Source organism: Cryptosporidium ryanae (assembly GCF_009792415.1).
Source record: "Cryptosporidium ryanae isolate 45019 chromosome Unknown contig_21, whole genome shotgun sequence".
Taxonomy (NCBI): domain Eukaryota; phylum Apicomplexa; class Conoidasida; order Eucoccidiorida; family Cryptosporidiidae; genus Cryptosporidium; species Cryptosporidium ryanae.
In genome coordinates this window covers 264,352-281,411 of record NW_027125551.1, presented here as the reverse complement: position 1 = coordinate 281,411, position 17,060 = coordinate 264,352, and the positions used below count along the sequence as shown (strand labels likewise).

At 30.3% G+C, this 17,060-nt stretch overlaps 13 protein-coding genes across 13 annotated transcripts; 4 read left to right on the top strand and 9 right to left on the bottom strand.

Moving 5' to 3' along the window:
- Positions 1–14: 14 nt before the first annotated feature.
- FG386_001146 (uncharacterized protein) lies at positions 15–980 on the bottom strand (the record flags this gene model as incomplete). The annotated part of the gene is made up of 3 exons (XM_067340539.1): positions 15–654; positions 698–829; positions 877–980. The coding sequence occupies 3 exons, from the start codon at positions 978–980 to the stop codon at positions 15–17; spliced, it is 876 nt and encodes a 291-aa protein (XP_067196607.1).
- A 101-nt stretch (positions 981–1,081) lies between these two features.
- FG386_001144 (chain B) lies at positions 1,082–2,614 on the bottom strand (the record flags this gene model as incomplete). Its single annotated transcript, XM_067340537.1, has 1 exon — positions 1,082–2,614. One exon carries the CDS (start codon positions 2,612–2,614, stop codon positions 1,082–1,084), a length of 1,533 nt encoding a protein of 510 aa, XP_067196605.1.
- Positions 2,615–3,368: 754 nt separating this feature from the next.
- FG386_001143 (uncharacterized protein) lies at positions 3,369–3,938 on the top strand (the record flags this gene model as incomplete). Its single annotated transcript, XM_067340536.1, has 1 exon — positions 3,369–3,938. One exon carries the CDS (start codon positions 3,369–3,371, stop codon positions 3,936–3,938), a length of 570 nt encoding a protein of 189 aa, XP_067196604.1.
- An 858-nt stretch (positions 3,939–4,796) lies between these two features.
- FG386_001142 (RPB7 subunit of the RNA polymerase III) lies at positions 4,797–5,399 on the top strand (the record flags this gene model as incomplete). Its single annotated transcript, XM_067340535.1, has 1 exon — positions 4,797–5,399. The coding sequence occupies one exon, from the start codon at positions 4,797–4,799 to the stop codon at positions 5,397–5,399; it is 603 nt and encodes a 200-aa protein (XP_067196603.1).
- A 99-nt stretch (positions 5,400–5,498) lies between these two features.
- Positions 5,499–6,722, top strand: FG386_001141 (uncharacterized protein; the record flags this gene model as incomplete). The annotated part of the gene is made up of 1 exon (XM_067340534.1): positions 5,499–6,722. The coding sequence occupies one exon, from the start codon at positions 5,499–5,501 to the stop codon at positions 6,720–6,722; it is 1,224 nt and encodes a 407-aa protein (XP_067196602.1).
- An 88-nt stretch (positions 6,723–6,810) lies between these two features.
- Positions 6,811–7,347, bottom strand: FG386_001140 (uncharacterized protein; the record flags this gene model as incomplete). The annotated part of the gene is made up of 1 exon (XM_067340533.1): positions 6,811–7,347. The coding sequence occupies one exon, from the start codon at positions 7,345–7,347 to the stop codon at positions 6,811–6,813; it is 537 nt and encodes a 178-aa protein (XP_067196601.1).
- A 125-nt stretch (positions 7,348–7,472) lies between these two features.
- On the bottom strand, positions 7,473–9,000 carry FG386_001139 (WD40 repeat protein; the record flags this gene model as incomplete). The annotated part of the gene is made up of 2 exons (XM_067340532.1): positions 7,473–7,733; positions 7,789–9,000. 2 exons carry the CDS (start codon positions 8,998–9,000, stop codon positions 7,473–7,475), a joined length of 1,473 nt encoding a protein of 490 aa, XP_067196600.1.
- Positions 9,001–9,987: 987 nt separating this feature from the next.
- FG386_001138 (uncharacterized protein) lies at positions 9,988–10,977 on the bottom strand (the record flags this gene model as incomplete). The annotated part of the gene is made up of 1 exon (XM_067340531.1): positions 9,988–10,977. One exon carries the CDS (start codon positions 10,975–10,977, stop codon positions 9,988–9,990), a length of 990 nt encoding a protein of 329 aa, XP_067196599.1.
- Positions 10,978–11,190: 213 nt separating this feature from the next.
- On the bottom strand, positions 11,191–11,928 carry FG386_001137 (Fur1p like uracil phosphoribosyltransferase; the record flags this gene model as incomplete). Its single annotated transcript, XM_067340530.1, has 1 exon — positions 11,191–11,928. The coding sequence occupies one exon, from the start codon at positions 11,926–11,928 to the stop codon at positions 11,191–11,193; it is 738 nt and encodes a 245-aa protein (XP_067196598.1).
- Positions 11,929–12,162: 234 nt separating this feature from the next.
- FG386_001136 (vesicle transport protein) lies at positions 12,163–12,902 on the bottom strand (the record flags this gene model as incomplete). The annotated part of the gene is made up of 3 exons (XM_067340529.1): positions 12,163–12,166; positions 12,241–12,392; positions 12,441–12,902. 3 exons carry the CDS (start codon positions 12,900–12,902, stop codon positions 12,163–12,165), a joined length of 618 nt encoding a protein of 205 aa, XP_067196597.1.
- A 189-nt stretch (positions 12,903–13,091) lies between these two features.
- Positions 13,092–13,772, top strand: FG386_001135 (uncharacterized protein; the record flags this gene model as incomplete). Its single annotated transcript, XM_067340528.1, has 1 exon — positions 13,092–13,772. One exon carries the CDS (start codon positions 13,092–13,094, stop codon positions 13,770–13,772), a length of 681 nt encoding a protein of 226 aa, XP_067196596.1.
- A 153-nt stretch (positions 13,773–13,925) lies between these two features.
- On the bottom strand, positions 13,926–15,422 carry FG386_001133 (uncharacterized protein; the record flags this gene model as incomplete). Its single annotated transcript, XM_067340526.1, has 1 exon — positions 13,926–15,422. The coding sequence occupies one exon, from the start codon at positions 15,420–15,422 to the stop codon at positions 13,926–13,928; it is 1,497 nt and encodes a 498-aa protein (XP_067196594.1).
- Positions 15,423–15,784: 362 nt separating this feature from the next.
- On the bottom strand, positions 15,785–16,915 carry FG386_001132 (GCN3p like EIF2B; the record flags this gene model as incomplete). The annotated part of the gene is made up of 1 exon (XM_067340525.1): positions 15,785–16,915. The coding sequence occupies one exon, from the start codon at positions 16,913–16,915 to the stop codon at positions 15,785–15,787; it is 1,131 nt and encodes a 376-aa protein (XP_067196593.1).
- Positions 16,916–17,060: the final 145 nt, after the last annotated feature.

Here is a 17,060-nt window from a genome sequence, read left to right as displayed (position 1 = left end):
TGTTCAGAAAAAATCTATTTTAATAAATATTGATTATCATTCCAAAACATGTCTTGGATTATGTCATCGTGACATTTAAATATACTCTTAATAATAGTTACATTTCCATTTTCTTTCCATACTGGATTAAGAAATAATGAGTCGCTTACATTTCCTTCGTTCAATTCATTCACTTTAAAAGGTTTCCTCTTCTCATCAGACTTCATTAACATATACTCTTTCCTTGATTTTTTATCCTTTGGTTTTGGTCTGTATAATAGTGTTCCTTTCCTAAATTGAGCAGGAATTGAGTTATAGTTTATTCCGAATTCACTAAATAGCATCTCATTTTTGTCAGAAGAAACCGTGAATTTAAGTTTCTCAGTGGCTTCTTTTTCTGACATATTCTTTTTAGAAACCAAAGACCAGAAACAAGTATTGTATAAATTGTTTATATGGCAGTCAACTTGCCTCCAAGAAAGATAAGCTCGAATATCTTCGTCGGTTGGATATACAACCACTCTTCCATCGAAAGTTGGAGGATATTTAAGCTTTTTTCCAGGAAAGTAATTACTCCAGAACATTACAAATGTTGAGGTAAATAATGAGACAACATGGGTCAATATTTTATCTGCTCTTCTTCCCCAGAGATCAGTACGTCTCCTGAAAACAAAACTAAGAAATTTAAATAAAAATTACAACTCATTTCAAAACCTACCTATATTCATCAGATTGCCCATATGAAATTACTATATCGCTTATACTTTTCATAATATTTTCAGCACAGCGATTCATCAAATCTAAGCCGTCTTTGTCGTTTGGTTTATCATAGCCATGTTCTCGCGTAAACCTTTGAAGATTTAATAAAAAAAAAAAAGAAAATTCTTGCTAACTTACTCATGAAAAGAATGACCATCAATCCTAACAATAAACCAACAATTCTTTAGAATTCTAACCGGTGATTCATAATCTTTTATATATTCATATTTACTACAAGCCATATTACTTTAATTCAATAAAAAGAAAGTCCGCCGCAAATAGTGCAAAATAAAGCGACAAATGAAAAAATAAAATTTACAATATAAAAGAAAATCAGGTAATTTTATTCAAAATAACTAATATTTTCAATATAGTCTTTATAACCAATACCTTCAGTACCTACTTTTCCATCTGAAGTAAGAATCACTGGAGTATTGCTAAATAATTTTCTAGACCTGTATATCTTATCTGGCCTGATATTTAAGAAAGGGTCCGTTGGGTTAATAATATCTTCTTTAGATATTTTGATAGAATAAAATGGGGAGTACTTATTGCAATTTTCGATAAATTCACACATATTGTATTCATTATATATAGAAGGAGAGACTCCCTCATTATATAAACACTCTGGGGTTTTACTCATTCTCTGAGCTAGCGATAATCCACTTAGGGCGTAGCATGTATGGTAAAGATCTCTTTTCTTTCCGGGTTTGTCAATAAATCCACCCTCTAAAAGCTGCGAACAAATTAATATAAAAGATTGAAGTGAAAGTGGATCGCAAAATGATACATTAAGGTCCAATTTATCATTATTCTTCCTTGTTCTTAAAATTTCCATGATACAAAAAAAAATTCCTGTAAACCAGAAACTATAACACGAATCAACCAATTTATTAGTCCTTCCTTGAAAACCACCCTCAATCCCAGATTGCATCTGTACTGCCCAATAGAGAAGCGAATCAATATCTATGCTTTCTGTTCTCCCTAATATGCATAGGCCCGCAACTGCACAATATGTATATCCACCATGAGACTCTCCATAGAAATCCCCTGAATAACCACCATCGAATCCTACACACTTTAGTAAATAATTCTCAATATCTTCAAATAATTCATCAGTTACAATATATAGCATATTTGCTACTGCAGAAACGCAGTAAAATGCTCTAACGTCAGTCTCGCCATCAAGCTGAATTCTAAATCCGCCAGTTTCAACGTCTCTCAATTTTAAAAGATATTCATACATTTTGAGACGATCTATCTTAAGTAAGGCATCTAGGTCACCAACCATTATTAGAGATGAAACAGCTAAATAAGTTGAAACCATGTTTGGAATATGACTGAAATTTCCTCCAAATCCACCATTTATATCCTGAAAAGATAATATAGTATCTAAAACTTCATCAGAATCTTCGTAAAAACGTTTGATGTCTGTTTCAAACTCTGTATTATCATTTAAATTCATAAAAATAGAATTGTTATCACAATAGTATTTATCTAAAAGCTCTTCTGAATGGAGACTCCAATAAATCATTAACACCCTTGTAGATTCCCCCTCAATACTTTCCTTTGGGTATATAATTTTCCTCATCTTTCTCACATAATTTAAGTGCTCACTCCTAGAAAGCAATTTAATAGGATTTTCAATATTATAAAATTTACTAGAATCTGATAACGTTTCTTTAGTATATTTTAACAAAGAATCACACCCTTCTTCGGAATCATTATAGAACAGCCCATTAATGAAATTTTTGTAGCAATTTTTAGTATTACTTGTTGAGTTGAACCAATCAAAGTATGTATTTCCCTCCATATACTCATTCATTCCATCAAGATACCAAGGAAAAATACCTCGGTCCGTTAAAAAGAGACTCATGTCGCCAAAGGTATTCTATTTTTTCAGAAGAGAAAGGCGCATATCTATGTAAAAAAAAAAAAACTTATCCTTCAAGTACAAAAAAATATTCAAAGAAAACATTGAGATTAACTAATCTGCAAATCAAAAGTGAATTACCAAGAAAAGAGTAAGTGTCACATGTTGGTGGGCACCATCTTTGTAATATATTAGGATTTCAAATAAAATAAAATGTACATTTATTCAAATATACAAGAATAATAACGAGGTTCATGGTACTGAGAAAAATAACATTGACAAAACAATAAGTTCCAAAACAACTACTTTTAACTCGGGAAATGAATCCTTTCTCTTATAAAGGGTAAATTCAACTTTAAAAAAAGCTCACGTACTCCCGCCTGAGACCAGACGTGGCTAATGGTTAAAAATGAATAAGATCTTACATGAGGGTAGTAATTGTTGTGTTTTTAAAATAAAACATTAACATGTAATTGGGATATAGTTTAATATAAGTTTTGTGTGATCAATATTATTTCTCTGACGAGAATTTATTATAATATTGTTGACTAATATTTAGGAATATATTATTTTATTAAAAAGTTTGGTGACCCTTGAAATAGTTTTTTTAATAATTTTTGGTATCTTTGTTATCATAGAATTAGTATAATAATTAATAAATGGATAATCACTTGAGTTCGACTAACCAAACTGTAAGTTCTTGAAATGTTTATTTACTGTAACTTTCGTTACCTAACTCCAATTTTAGGCGTATAGTATGGTGAATGATTATGGAAGACAGGCAGCAACCACCATTCAAAATTGTGGGAACCAGCTATTTGGAAGCGGTAGGGATTATTTACAAAGTTCGCATATAATTAGTGAAGGCCCTAAACCGCTAAGGGCATTGTGTTTCGTTGGTGGTATATTCCTTTCCCTTGCATCATTACTTGGTATATTTAGTATAAGTCAGTTATTCTTGTCTCCAGGAAATTATTTGTTTGAAGCAGTTTTATTTGGACTCGGGATAGTTGTAATGATAGTAGAATCTAAAGATATCGAGAAGTTGAGACCATTCAGAGACTTTTGTTTAGAATGGGCAAAATTCTTAACTGTTCCTGCAGGTAAAGGCGCATTGTATTTATTATCAGGTGTCTTGGCCATGTCCATTTTCAGAATTAATTTCCTGGAGTTATTTGCAGGTGTATACATGTCATTTCTTGGGATAGTTTGCATTATGGTTCAGTTTGGATGTAAAAATCAACTTCAAGCTGCTGGAATCTCAGTAGATCCGGTAGGTTCTTTTTCTAGGGAAAATACAAATGAAAGATTTAGTAGATTGACATAGAATGAGAATTCTGAAAAGTAATCATATAATAGATAGATGTAACTTATAGGTCAAAAATATGAGTTTTTTGTTTTCCCTCAACTTCAAATGTTTGTTCGAAGAAGCATTCTGTGTCTGTTATTATTTTTATAAATATTCACGTGCCAATTTAACAAAATTGACATTCTATGAATATAGAAATATAAATATTTTGTAATAATAAATTTAATGGTCAAGACATTAAATATTTAAGCTTTAAGCACGTTTGCTGTTTAATATTTCGAACAGAATTATGGAATAGAACATTATTTGGGTTGTTATTTTATAAAAAAAAAAAAAAAAAAAAAAAAAAAAGAAAATACTTACTTAAGTATAACTCAGGCTAAGTATATAGTATATTAAATGACACAAAAACTGCATGACTTACAGCAAGGATCAATTTTGAGTGAAGAAATGAACAAAATGTAGAAATGTCATAAATTACAAATTAACTTTTAAATGAAGAGTATTGTTCAACAGACATATTTTCAGGTTATTCTTAAATAATATATGATAAATGTTGTCAGCAAATCACATGTTAAGTTTGTATTTATATAGAGTAGTGATAATTTTTCTAATTTTCCTGCTCTTCATTCATCGGAATGAAAAATTTCAAGTGAATTTATATTATATTTCATTTTTGGCGCTCTATAATTTATGATTTCAACGGCTATTTTAAAGTTATTACTGACATTAATGAAGTTCATTTGTATCTGAAGCCTGTTTTTGATGCTCAAGCTAACATTTTATTATTTATATCTGCTACTTCATGCAATATATTATATTTGTATAGATTAATTTTATCGCTCGTACAACTCCAATACAAAGTACTACCAATAAATGTTCGGAACAATAACAATAGAAGACAAAATACCTATATTTCCAGATGAGCTTGAATATTTTTCAGACTATCCAACTAATAAGTTTCATGGAGACAAATCTAAAAAAAGCGATCCTCTAATGATTATGAGAAATAGAATTAATGAAAAATATATAAACAGGATAGTTAAGAATGCGGGATTAATCACGTCATTCATAGGCTTCGATGAGGTTGACCATGCGGATATAGATTATGATAGTGGTGCTCTTTTTTTTAAAGTATCATTTCAAATGATATCATTCAGACCTTATGTAGGAGAGGTTATAGAGGGGATTGTCGTCAGTTCTGATTCAACTGGTCTAACAGTAAGTTTGGGATTCTTCAGTGACATAAAAATCCCCTGTATTGATTTGAGAGAACCCAAATCAATGAATATGGATACAATGTTGTGGTCATGGGACTACGAAAACCACAAACTATTCTATTTAATAGATTCAAAGATAAGGTTTAGGGTCACTAATATCATTTTTAACGAACAAAGCAATAATAGTAATTTGTCTCCCATGGTTATTATTGGGAATGTGCAGGAGGATGGCCTTGGAATGACATCTTGGTGGTGTTGAATTATCGAGGGTTTTAACTGTATAATATTTATTGTGGCGGGATATTATCTAGCGCAAATTACTTTATATCACTTTTTCTTAATTACAAGTTATTTTACAATGGACACAAATGATGAATCAAATAATATCCTCCAAAGAGTACAGCTGCTTCCATGGAAACAACAGTTATGTATTGAGTCACTTCTTAAGGTTTTGAGACGATTTGAGCAGGAAAAAAAGGTTATAAAACCCTTTGACAGAATCTTTATCAATGAAAAAAACTACTTTGTTGTTCTATTTTGCGATCCAGAAATTGGTGGGTTATTATCAGAATCAACTCAGGTATTCGCAAATGGGAAGCCACTAGTGCCAGTAAACAAGGTTCATCTGTTAGCACTTCCTCCATTTAATGCTGCACTTTCCTCAATGGCTCAAAAGGTTTCTACTATTCGTCTAAATAGGATGTTGCAAGAAGAGAGAGAAAGCGAAAGCCAAGTACAGGTTCCTATATCAGAAGTTGAAGGTCTGTGTAGTAGGGACCACTTATACAAATTTTATGTTGAGCCATATTTTCAGAGAAAAAGAGAGCCCGTATATGTAGGCAGGAAAATAGAAATTGATGGAATAATATTTCTTGTATGGGCATGCGATCCACACCAAATTGGGTCAATCAATAAAAAGACTTCTGTTTACATTGACTGGGACTGTTTTGGAGAATTTAAGAGAATTCACATAATGCCATTTTCAGACACATTGCCACAGACATACTCGTTTGATATTTTTCAAGATTACTTGAAGCCATTTCTGTCTAGGTATACATTCCACCCATTCTCTGAAGGTGAAAGTTTTACTTACAATGGTGTTCAGTTCAAAATAATCGCAACTGACCCTGTTGGTGTCAAGGCGAGAATTGGTGACGAAACCACTATTTATTGTCAAGGTAGCTTGACCCCCTCGATTGTAGATCTTCTACCAATTCATTTATTAGAGAATATAATTCGATTGCCGCCAAGGAGTAGACCTTTTTCGATTCTTCAAGCACTTGCCCATCTACCTCCTTCAGATGTTGATAGGATTTTTGGATCTGCAGATTCGAACAACAACAGAGGTGTTAATGATGATATTGTAAATAGAATAAGCATGAAATCTTATAAATTTGGGATTGACAACAATGATTTATCTTCTGAAGATTCTCCTATGTGCACAGTTTGTCTCTCAGAGCTGAATCATGGCGAGTCTGTTGTAAAACTAGATTGTAATCATATTTTTCACATGCAATGTATTAAGGAATGGTTGAAAATGTCTGCCATTTGCCCCCTTTGTAAGGTAGATGTCAGAAGCTAGTAAAAAGAGACAATTTGAACTATTTACTTAAACTTCTCTGGTTGAAACAGATCTTGCTTTTTTTTTAATATATTTAATATACTTTAATTTAGACAAACAGGTTGTAGTCGATAATTTTTAATGTTTTTAATGCCTTATTTAATATTTCTTCAATTTGTGTTTGGCAGTATTTCCTCTTATTGTTATTTTTGTGGTTTATTTTACTTGGATTATTGAACGAAATAACTATGTCCGTCTTTTTTGATGATATTCTCACTGCTAAAACATATAAAAAAAGTTCCTCTTTTTCCTGAATATCATTATATTTCTTCTCCAGTAATTGTGTACCGAAACATTTTGAAAAAGAAAAGCCATTTGATAACTCAACTAATGAGTCTGAAGTCATTACTTTCGTTAATTTAGAACAGTTGCACCTTGAAATATCATTAAAGTAGTGCTCTGCAAGGTGGGTTTTACACTCAGTCGCCTCATCTAGTAATTCAATTATCATACTGCATTCAGAGTTTTCATCAACAAAGACTTCCTGATAGTCCGGAACGTCTCTTATTTTACTTAAATCATCAAAACTTTTAGGTATATACACTGAAATTGCACCACCATAAAGCATTGCTTCTTTAAATTCCATCTCTTTCAGAGTGTCTATATTTACTTAAATTACCTAAATATAGTTTCGCCGCGAAAAAAGAAAATAAGCGATTTTGTTCTTTGTAATAAATCCCAAAATAAAAAAAAAATCTTAATACATTAATATTATTCTACATTTATATTTTTAACCCTTTCTAAACCTTCATCTTCATCATCTGATATGAAGATTGTCTCTCCAGGATTCCAAATATGAAGTGAATTGTTCTCACTTATACTCGCAAATGTTGTGGTTGGGAAATCTCCCATGAAACAAGAAATGTCATTAACAGGAGATGTATGACCGCTGTGAGTAAATATTAGCTCTGGAACTCCATCTTCTGCTTCATCAGGTCTTTGCTCCATTCCTATTTTTGTCATGTCCCAAATCTGAAAATCATAATTTAATTAATAGCTTTAGAAATTTGAAATGTAGTAAACTTACCGAAACTGTGCAATCTGATGATGCCGATGCTAATAGAGATACATCTTCCAGAAGAAACTTAATCCGATTTATTTGTCCAGTGTGCCCGTTAAATGAATGAAGGCAGCTATTCATGTTTCTAATGTCATATAATAAGACGGCAGGATTACTACCACCAACAGCTATCAAATTTGTTTGAAAAGGATTAAACTCAACTGAATTTAAACTGTTTGTTGAATTTGAATGCTTAAAACATGAATAACCTATAATTTTTTTCTTAGAACTTGAATTATTTTGATTATTATTATTCAAATTATCTGTACTATTATTTGTAAAGTAACACGGAGTTCTAGATTCACGTATGTCCCACATCATTATTAATCCATCATCACCAACCGAGATTAACAAATTCTCATTAGATGGGTGCCAAGCTAAATCTTGAACACTTTTTTTGTGTCCTTTGAACTTTACTAAGGGTTCAATCGATGAGTTACCATTATATTCTCCTGAATTAAAATCCCACACACATATCATCATATCATCTGAACCGCTTGCTAAGTAAGACTCGTTTATTTCATTCCAATTTAGAGCCCAACCCTCTAAATCATGTCCACTCAACACTAGTGTTGGTTTTCTATCAGTAACAACTGGAAATTTATTCACTTTACCTTCTAACATTGACTTTAAATCGTACAAATTCACGTTCCCTGTTGTTGTTTTTGAAGCAATTATATCTACATTTGATGGAGAGTGGATCACTTTATTAGGTTCTCCATCATGAGGAATTAATATATTTTGTCTGAATTTGCATGAATTACTTCTTTGTGATGTTTTAAATCCTGCATAGTCTGTGTGTGATTCAAAAGTCCTGCAAGTCTCTGGGATGGGAAACTTTGGCAAAACTGTGTCCATAATAATAATGTAATCTTGTTCAACCCCAGATGTGTGAGTTCCAATTAGTAATGAATAGTTATATGTTTCATTGTTTTCTTCGTTAAAGTCATCCGTACCCCTTAAAATAGAATTTGTCTTATCCATCCATTGAACTGATAATGAAGGCCATTCCAAAATGTGAGTCATCACATTTTCGTATAAAAGTGAAGTATTTTCTTTCCAGATATTATGTTTTTCCTGTTTGATATAATCTTCTGTTTTGTTTACTTTTTTTGTCTCACCAAAAAAGGTAAAATTTAACATTGACGAGAATGGAGAACTTTGTGAAATTTGCTTCATTTAGTTAAGTACTCAAATGAAGAAATGTATAAAAATCAATTTTGTATTTACAAATTTGGTGATAGCATCTATATAAATAAATATTTTTTTCCTAAACAAGTAATATGCAAATAATAACTCACAAATCATTTAGCGCTTTAAAAAATGTTCTCGTCCCTGTTTAGAGAACTTGATTTCAACTTGTTTGATGTAGTAACCCTTATAATCTATAGAAACATAAGGAAAATTATTTTTAATATATATAAACTTTTTTTTGTAATTAATATGAGATTTCAATATCAAATAAAGGATATATTTAATTGTACTTTGTAAAATGCAAGAAATCTATATACTTTATTTTTAAAAAAATTCTTTAATACTTAAATACTTGAATTACATGTGTTTTTAATTCAAGCTTTATATATAATTATTAATCCCTTTTTTTTTGCCAATAATTTTTTTCTCTTAGATTCTGTCTTAACTCTTTACGGAATGTCCAAAAAGTTGAATAAATCATTGTCTGTTTAACAACTCTTTAGTTTTCGGAGTTAATTATGTGTTTATAATTGATTCTCTGAATATAATTTTTTAAATTTGGATTTTATAAGTTAAAATAATAAAATTCTATGTAAATCAATGCAAAATTAACAAATTTAAATATTTTTCTTAATGCTAGCTTATCATTATTTGTGTTTGAAAGTGCTTACATTTATACTTATGTTGACAGTGATACGTCTAATGCTAAAATTAGAACAGTTATAATTTCTGTTAGAAATCATAGACCTTAAACCTAATATTGTAATCTCAATGAACACTTAAGTCAACATACAAACATTTTATAGTTGACAATTATTGTATATATATTTTTTTAATAATTTTATGGCTAGAATAATTGATTTAAATAATATCACATGTTCAAGGCAGAAAAGAAAATAAATAAAAGAGAAACAAGTTAAAAAAGAATCCGATACAAAATATCCGGTATTATATATCATAACAACAGAAAAATCATACTTCACCTTCCTTTGAAATATTATTTAAGAGCAATTCCATTGCATTCTGAATAGCAGTGAAACATGAGTGTGATTTATCATTTGAACCTAAATTTGATTTGTCAGGATGCCAACGCATTGCTGCCCTTAAATATGCCTTTCTTATTTCTTGTTCATTCGTTGGTAAGTTGACACTTAATCCAAGTAAAGCCTTTGCTGCAAGGATATTTCTATTTTTGTTGCTCAAATTTTTCAAATTAGTAAATTCTCTTGTATTTTTTTTTGGAGTATAATCATTCCTATTGTTGCCTTTTGTTCCCACATTCCTTGGAGTTTTCGTATTCGAGTCAATATTAAAAAATTTGTCGTATTTTAGACGGTGAGCACTTGATACATGTGAGCTTCTTGGGGTAAAAGAATTTTGATTGCTTAAAATTCTGTTAATTATCGGAAACTCTAAATTATTCTCATTAACTTTGGAGGAATTTTTAGGAGTTCCTGTCCTAAAATTACTTTGAAAATGTTTTTCAATACTTTTATACTCGGAGTGTCTTCTGGTTCTTTTATCTTTTTTTAATTGGTAAATAATTTCCTCTTTAGTTTGGTTTGTGGAATCTACATGTTCTTTTTTCAATTTAACATAAAAAGGCATAACATTTCCACTATAAAACTTTTTTCGTGTTTCTAAAAGCCCTCGCAAAATTGATATTAAAGGTTCAACTATTGGGCTAACCTTTAATTGAAATTTTTTATTTATTGAAGATTCAATTTTTACAAGATCTTCTATTGATATCTCTGACCATTTCAAGTCAGATAAAGTACTTTGTGGTAAACTTATTTTTATCTCTTTATATAGTAATTTGGATAACAAGTCTATTTCAAGCTCCAAAAATGTTAACCTTGACCTTGACAGTAGAACCGGTTCTTCTGAATCGAATATATTTATAGGCTCGCTCTTGCCAGTTCTTCTATATAAACGGTGTAATTTCCCAAATATATTTATCATTGTGAACAAATAACGAAAAAGAAAACAAGCAAAATTTTAATTAACTCTTATTGGGATAAATATCACAATTCTACGAACATTAAATATAAACGCAAATTTCATGCAACTTTTCTAGTAGAAATAAAAAAAAATGCATGACAAAACATTATTTTAGTATAACGTTTATTTAATTGAATAAACAATAGAAAATTTCTATAATTAATTCGATTTACATCAAGACAACTGTTTTATTCCAAAATATCTGTCACCAAAGTTACCAACACCAGGGACTACTTGGTTTTCTTCGTTTAAATCTAAATCTATTGAAGATATGACAAGCTTTATTTTTGGGAATCGTGAAAATACATTCTCAATTGCTAGCTTAGATGACAAAAGTGCCATACAAATGATATTTTCCTCCTTAACTCTGTTTTTAAGTAGAATATCTACAACACAACACAGAGATTCTCCTGTTCCTAGTACTGGATTCATGAGAATAACAACCCTATCAGACACATCTTCAGGTAATTTTACATAAGATGCAGAGGGAGATTTGTTATTTGAATTTTCATAATTTTCCAGCAAAACCTTCCCAATTCTACATCCTCTACAAACGAGTCTTAAGGCGTTTTCCATTGCCTCACCTGAACCAACAATACTTACTCCACAAATGGGGGTGTTAAATGAAATACCTTTAAATTCAACGCCACTAGGTGTTTTTATTTCCTTATAATCATACGGAAGAAGGTTGAGTGCATGCTCTAATACTATCCTGCTTATTCTGTCTGTGTAAAAAACAAAATCTTCTTTTTTCGTGTTTACATCTCTCAAAATTGTCATTACACCTCTAAGTTGCGGTGTTTGAACACAAATATGAAGATTTTCATACTTTTCACTTAATTCATTGTAAAGTTGCGACTCTGGGTATTTGCTTGATAAAAACTTAATATTTGAAAAATCTTCAAGTGACATTTGGAAATAGTTAAGCTGATAAACATAGGTTAATTGTAATAAATTCAAGAAATCAAATAAAATAAACGAATTTAATTTGAAATTTCAGAGATAATAAATGCAATATTTTTTCTAATGCCCACCACTTACATATTAAAACTCTATAGGTAACGCGCCAAAATACCAGATATGTCTTAAGCAGGAAAGGTAAAAGTACTGGAATTATTAGACTTGAAATTTTAATTATTCGTGAGTTTACCTATATACTACAGAAAAATTTTCCAGAGAATTATGATGATTAAAATGAAAACAAGAGCGAAAAGAGGCGCATACTTTTGAATCAAAGCTTGTAACGACAATTTCTTTGCAGCTCTTGAGAATTCAAGCGAAGCAAACTTAAGATCATTTGCCTTTTTTTCGACATCTATCAAGTTTTCTCCTCTGAGTAGGATATCGTCAACATTCCTCCTCATAATATTAGTTACCTAAAGATCGTCTGAGTGTTTTTTAATATATTCATCTTATAACATTACCTCTATCAGTGAATCATTTAGTTTTTGAAGGGACTTAGTTGATCTTGGATCCCTGTATTCATATTTACATCTTTGTATTATACGATCAAATTTTATAAAGTAATAAGGTTTGTCAATTGATTCTATAATAGATTTAAAATCATCTCCTTCAGGAAATTCTCTTTTAAGATCTTCGACAAATAAACGTTTGATTTCTTCAAGAAAGGAAAATGCCAATTTCTTTGGATATGACTTTCCTGAAAGTGTCATATAAATAACTCCTCCATCTATTATATAGTGAAATACATAATTTCCGCTGTCAATGGAACACCTATCTAAACCAACATCATTACCTACACTCTTCAATATTTGCTTTGCTTGATGCTTGTAGCTTTGGAGGGACCTATTTGAATTTAGATCATCCCAAGTTTCGGTTAGTATCAACCCATCAGATGATCTCCCTATAAATGTGATTTCACACATTAATAAGTCGAAATATTTTATTAATATATATATTCCTTTTCTCCCTTTTTTCGGATATTACTTTTATGATACAGTTTTACCGGGAAATGGCTTCACCCCTCGATTGTATTTAATACCCCACCAATATAAATTTAGATGCATTTGCACCGAATAAAGTGTTCTGTAAATAATAAGTGCAATTTGATAGTAATGTACAGGCGTGACGAAAACAATAAATATAAAAATGAAAATACACCTCATTATTATTATCAAAGATCAGTCCAACTTGAAGAAGAACTTAAACTTATTCAACTGAAACTTAGTAAATTACAAACAGAGAACCAAAGAAACGATGAAATATTTAAAAGTCACATTAAAGTCCTCACTAATAGTATTAAAAAACAGGAAAGTATTCTTTTTGAACTAGAGCAATACAAGTATATTTGTAACACAGGCGTCGCAATAATTTGCAGATTTTGTGGTGAAGTAGTTTTAATTTGTAGTGTTATGCAACATCTAATTGAATTCCACTTTTTCAATCCGGCAGTAATGGACAAATCAGATTTGTCTTCTAATTTAATATTTCTCAAAAATCAACTCGAAAATAGATCTAACATTGAAGAAATAGGCTCCAAATGTTTTGAATACGTTATTCAAGACAAGAAGGAATCAGAATTGCTTGATTTAAAGGTTTCCTTTATAAGTTCTGACAAGATAACAATATATTTGCACGAAACAGATAAAAAAATGAATAAATCAATAAATTCTACATTAAAAGAAATATATAAATTTAATTTACAGGTAAATTTCTATTTTCTTTTTTTAAATTATACATTTACTCTTTCCTTTAGATTTGTGAAGCGTTCCCAAAAATTCCAATACCGAAAATAAATTTTAACGAAGGAACTAAAATTAGAGAGTTTTTGGAGTTCATAATTGGTATTAAAGTATTGAGGGAATCTTCTATATTTAAATCATTCATAAACAATTAGTGACCAAAATAATTTAACTAGTTCTTTGAAACTAAAAACTTATTAAAAAATGTCAATTATTTTTTGTTCCTTCTTGCAAAGGTTGACTTTCCTCCAAAATACTTTTTCTAAAAAATGAAAACAAATTAAACTTAGAATCAATTACTTCTTTATTGTTTATATAGTAGTAGTATGCAAAACCAGCTCCAGAAGATATAAGAATAATAATAATGGGCAATACATACCAAAAGACTCCAGAGTTGTGTTTGTCTACATCATTTGTGTTATTTCCTTTATCTGAAATTTTCTCAGTTTCATTTATTTCAATTCCATGTTTTTTGTGTTCCAAGTCAATCCCACTATTCATTTCATCTTTACCATCCTGATCGCCATTTTCTTCAGATTCATTTTCTGAATCAATATTCATGTTTGTGTTTCCTTTCTTCTTTGTTGTTTTATTGTCAGTGTTTGCATCAGCTTTATCATTATTTGCTTTTAAAACGGACAACTCTCCTATTGTATCCGACCCCATTATTCTTGCACCTTCTCCCCCGCTAATTTTTGGATCTTGGTAAAATTGAAGTAAACATAAACGATATTTACCTGGTTTTTTAACTTGTACATCTTCAAATATGGCGATGTCACCTTTAATTTTCGGAAATATACTATTACCATTTGGTACAATTAATTGTCTAGACTCATCTACAGCAGCAAAGATATTGTCAATATTACAACTAGTTTTCTTAGAGACAACTAGAAGCCTAAGACATTGATGCATATTTCTTCCAGATACAGCGATAGATCTTCTCTTCTCCTGCTCAACAATTTCTCGTTTTTCCAAATTTGTGTCAGGTGCCTCCAAAATTTCATATAAATTACCCCTACTTGGCTGGGAAAGTGCGCATCGAATAAAACCTTTTGGGCATTTTAACGTTTTTGAATTGGTAAATGGAACACAAGTGGATAAAAAAGAACCATTCTTTAATGTTTCTGCTTTGAAACAATGTGTTGGCCCAGTAGGATTATTATCGCAACTACTAGGTGAACAACTTAGAGGGCAGTCCAAACCTTGATATTCACCATTTGAAAATTTTGAAAATTCGTCTAATTCCTCCTCTGAATACTCTGCCAGAGGTAATTTTTGAGTTGGAACCACCTTGTAATTCTGCTGAATTAAAAATTGACTCTTAGCAATTTCTGATTCCTTTAAAGCATTCTTCAATTCATTTACGACCCCCGTAATTTCTAAAGATGTACTTTCAATAAGTAGTTGTAATAATTCACTAATTGCATTCAATTTATGTAAATTTGAACCTATTGCTGCTTTTATATTTATCTCTCTTTCTTTCAATTCTTGTTGACGCCTTGTTGCTAATACCAGTTTATTTAATACCTCCTCAGATTCATATAAACTTGTTGCCTCAATTAAATCTATCTTACCGACATTAATCCTTCCAATACTTTGAAATCTATCTGAATTTATCGCACTAAACTCATTTGAAGGATCTTTTATACAATTTACTACAACAAATAGTGATATCAAAATGAACCTGATTCCGAGTAGAAACATAATAGATGTGTTGTACTCTTAAAATAAAGTGTTAATTTGACCTCTTATTAAAGATAAAACAATATTTAAATATTTATTACCTTTTAAAACAATAAATTTTCATTTCAAATAATCACAACAAGGTTAAAATTTCTTAATGTAAATTTTTTTTCCGTTACCAAGATGTGTGTCGGTAGAAAGATGTGCACAAATTTTGATTTTACACACTTTTTTATCCATCCAGAAAATTAAAAAAAGTTATGATCGAGTCAATATCTCAAATTTATTAAAATTTCGAAGACTTTATTTAATTAAAACTTATGTTAGTTGCTGCTAAACAGTTCCATTACTCGAGTTTTTTTATGAAATGAAAAATATTGAATTCACAAGAAGAGTTGCTTAGTCTCAAATGCAATGTTCTGAGGAGTAATTGCACCAATATCTGTGAGAAACATTGTTATGTGAGAGCTATCAGTCAAATCAAAAATTGAATTTATTGGACAACTCAATGATTTTGGATCTTGGTATGTTATCTCAGAAACTACACTATTGATTTTCATTTCTATAGGAACTGCATTTACAAGCTTTGCAGCGTGAGTAACAAAGTAAACTGGTATATAAAAAACAGAGTTTGCTATAGCAGAAATAGTCGCCGTTCCTGTTATTCCAATCACAGATCCACTTTTCAAAATGCAAACAGGTTCTAATAAAACAAAATCCACTAAATTCATTGCATTGTAAATTGAATCAATTGGTAATAATTTAACATTAATTCCCTTTACTTCTATTTTTGTTTTCCACTCTGAAATGTTCCTTTGGTGAAAAGATATCAATTCTTTCCTCGTAAAATACTCTTCAGAATTATCTGTGTTTGGAACAACAATTAAAATACTATATTGCCTATTTTCTTTTTCCTGTGCATTATCTAAAAGCATTTCAATTATTTCTGAATATCCAAATGTTAGGATGGTCATCCTATTATTTGTAAAAAGGGATAAGGATAAATTCATTATTTTTTGAGTTCCATATACTAAATTACTTATAAAATTACTTGTCCTTTCTGATAATTTTTTCTTAAACTCGCCCAAATTTGCCTCTTCTAACGAGCCTCCAGTCTCTGCTATCATTAATTTTAGTAAGGATGCCTCAAATATCCGGCAAAAAGATACAACAGAAACATTTGTAACTCCGTGTTTTGAAACTACTTTGCTATAAAATTCTTCTGAACCCAAATTTATCATAAGTAAATCCACCGCAGTAGATAGTTCCATTAAAAGCTCAGATTCATTAGTGGCATTACTCTCAACAACAACTTTTGAAAGAGAAAGTAATGCAGAATTATATACAACACAAGACTTTGATTTTGACCCTGAAGACATTTCATATTCAATGAAATAATAGAAATTAGTAACGGCTTCATCAATATTCTTCCTTCCAGTATTGCAAGTATTTATCTGAAAACACTCATTGTCAACACAACTCTGTTCTTCTGAATCTAAATTTCTAACATGCATCAAATATATGAAATAAAACAACAGTTATGACTTATTTTTCTGCTATAAATTTAAAAAAAAATCGGACAGTTACAACGAACCTACCTTTTTGTTGGGCGCATAATTAACTTTTTTTTTCCGACTTTGAAAATCCAAACTATATTAA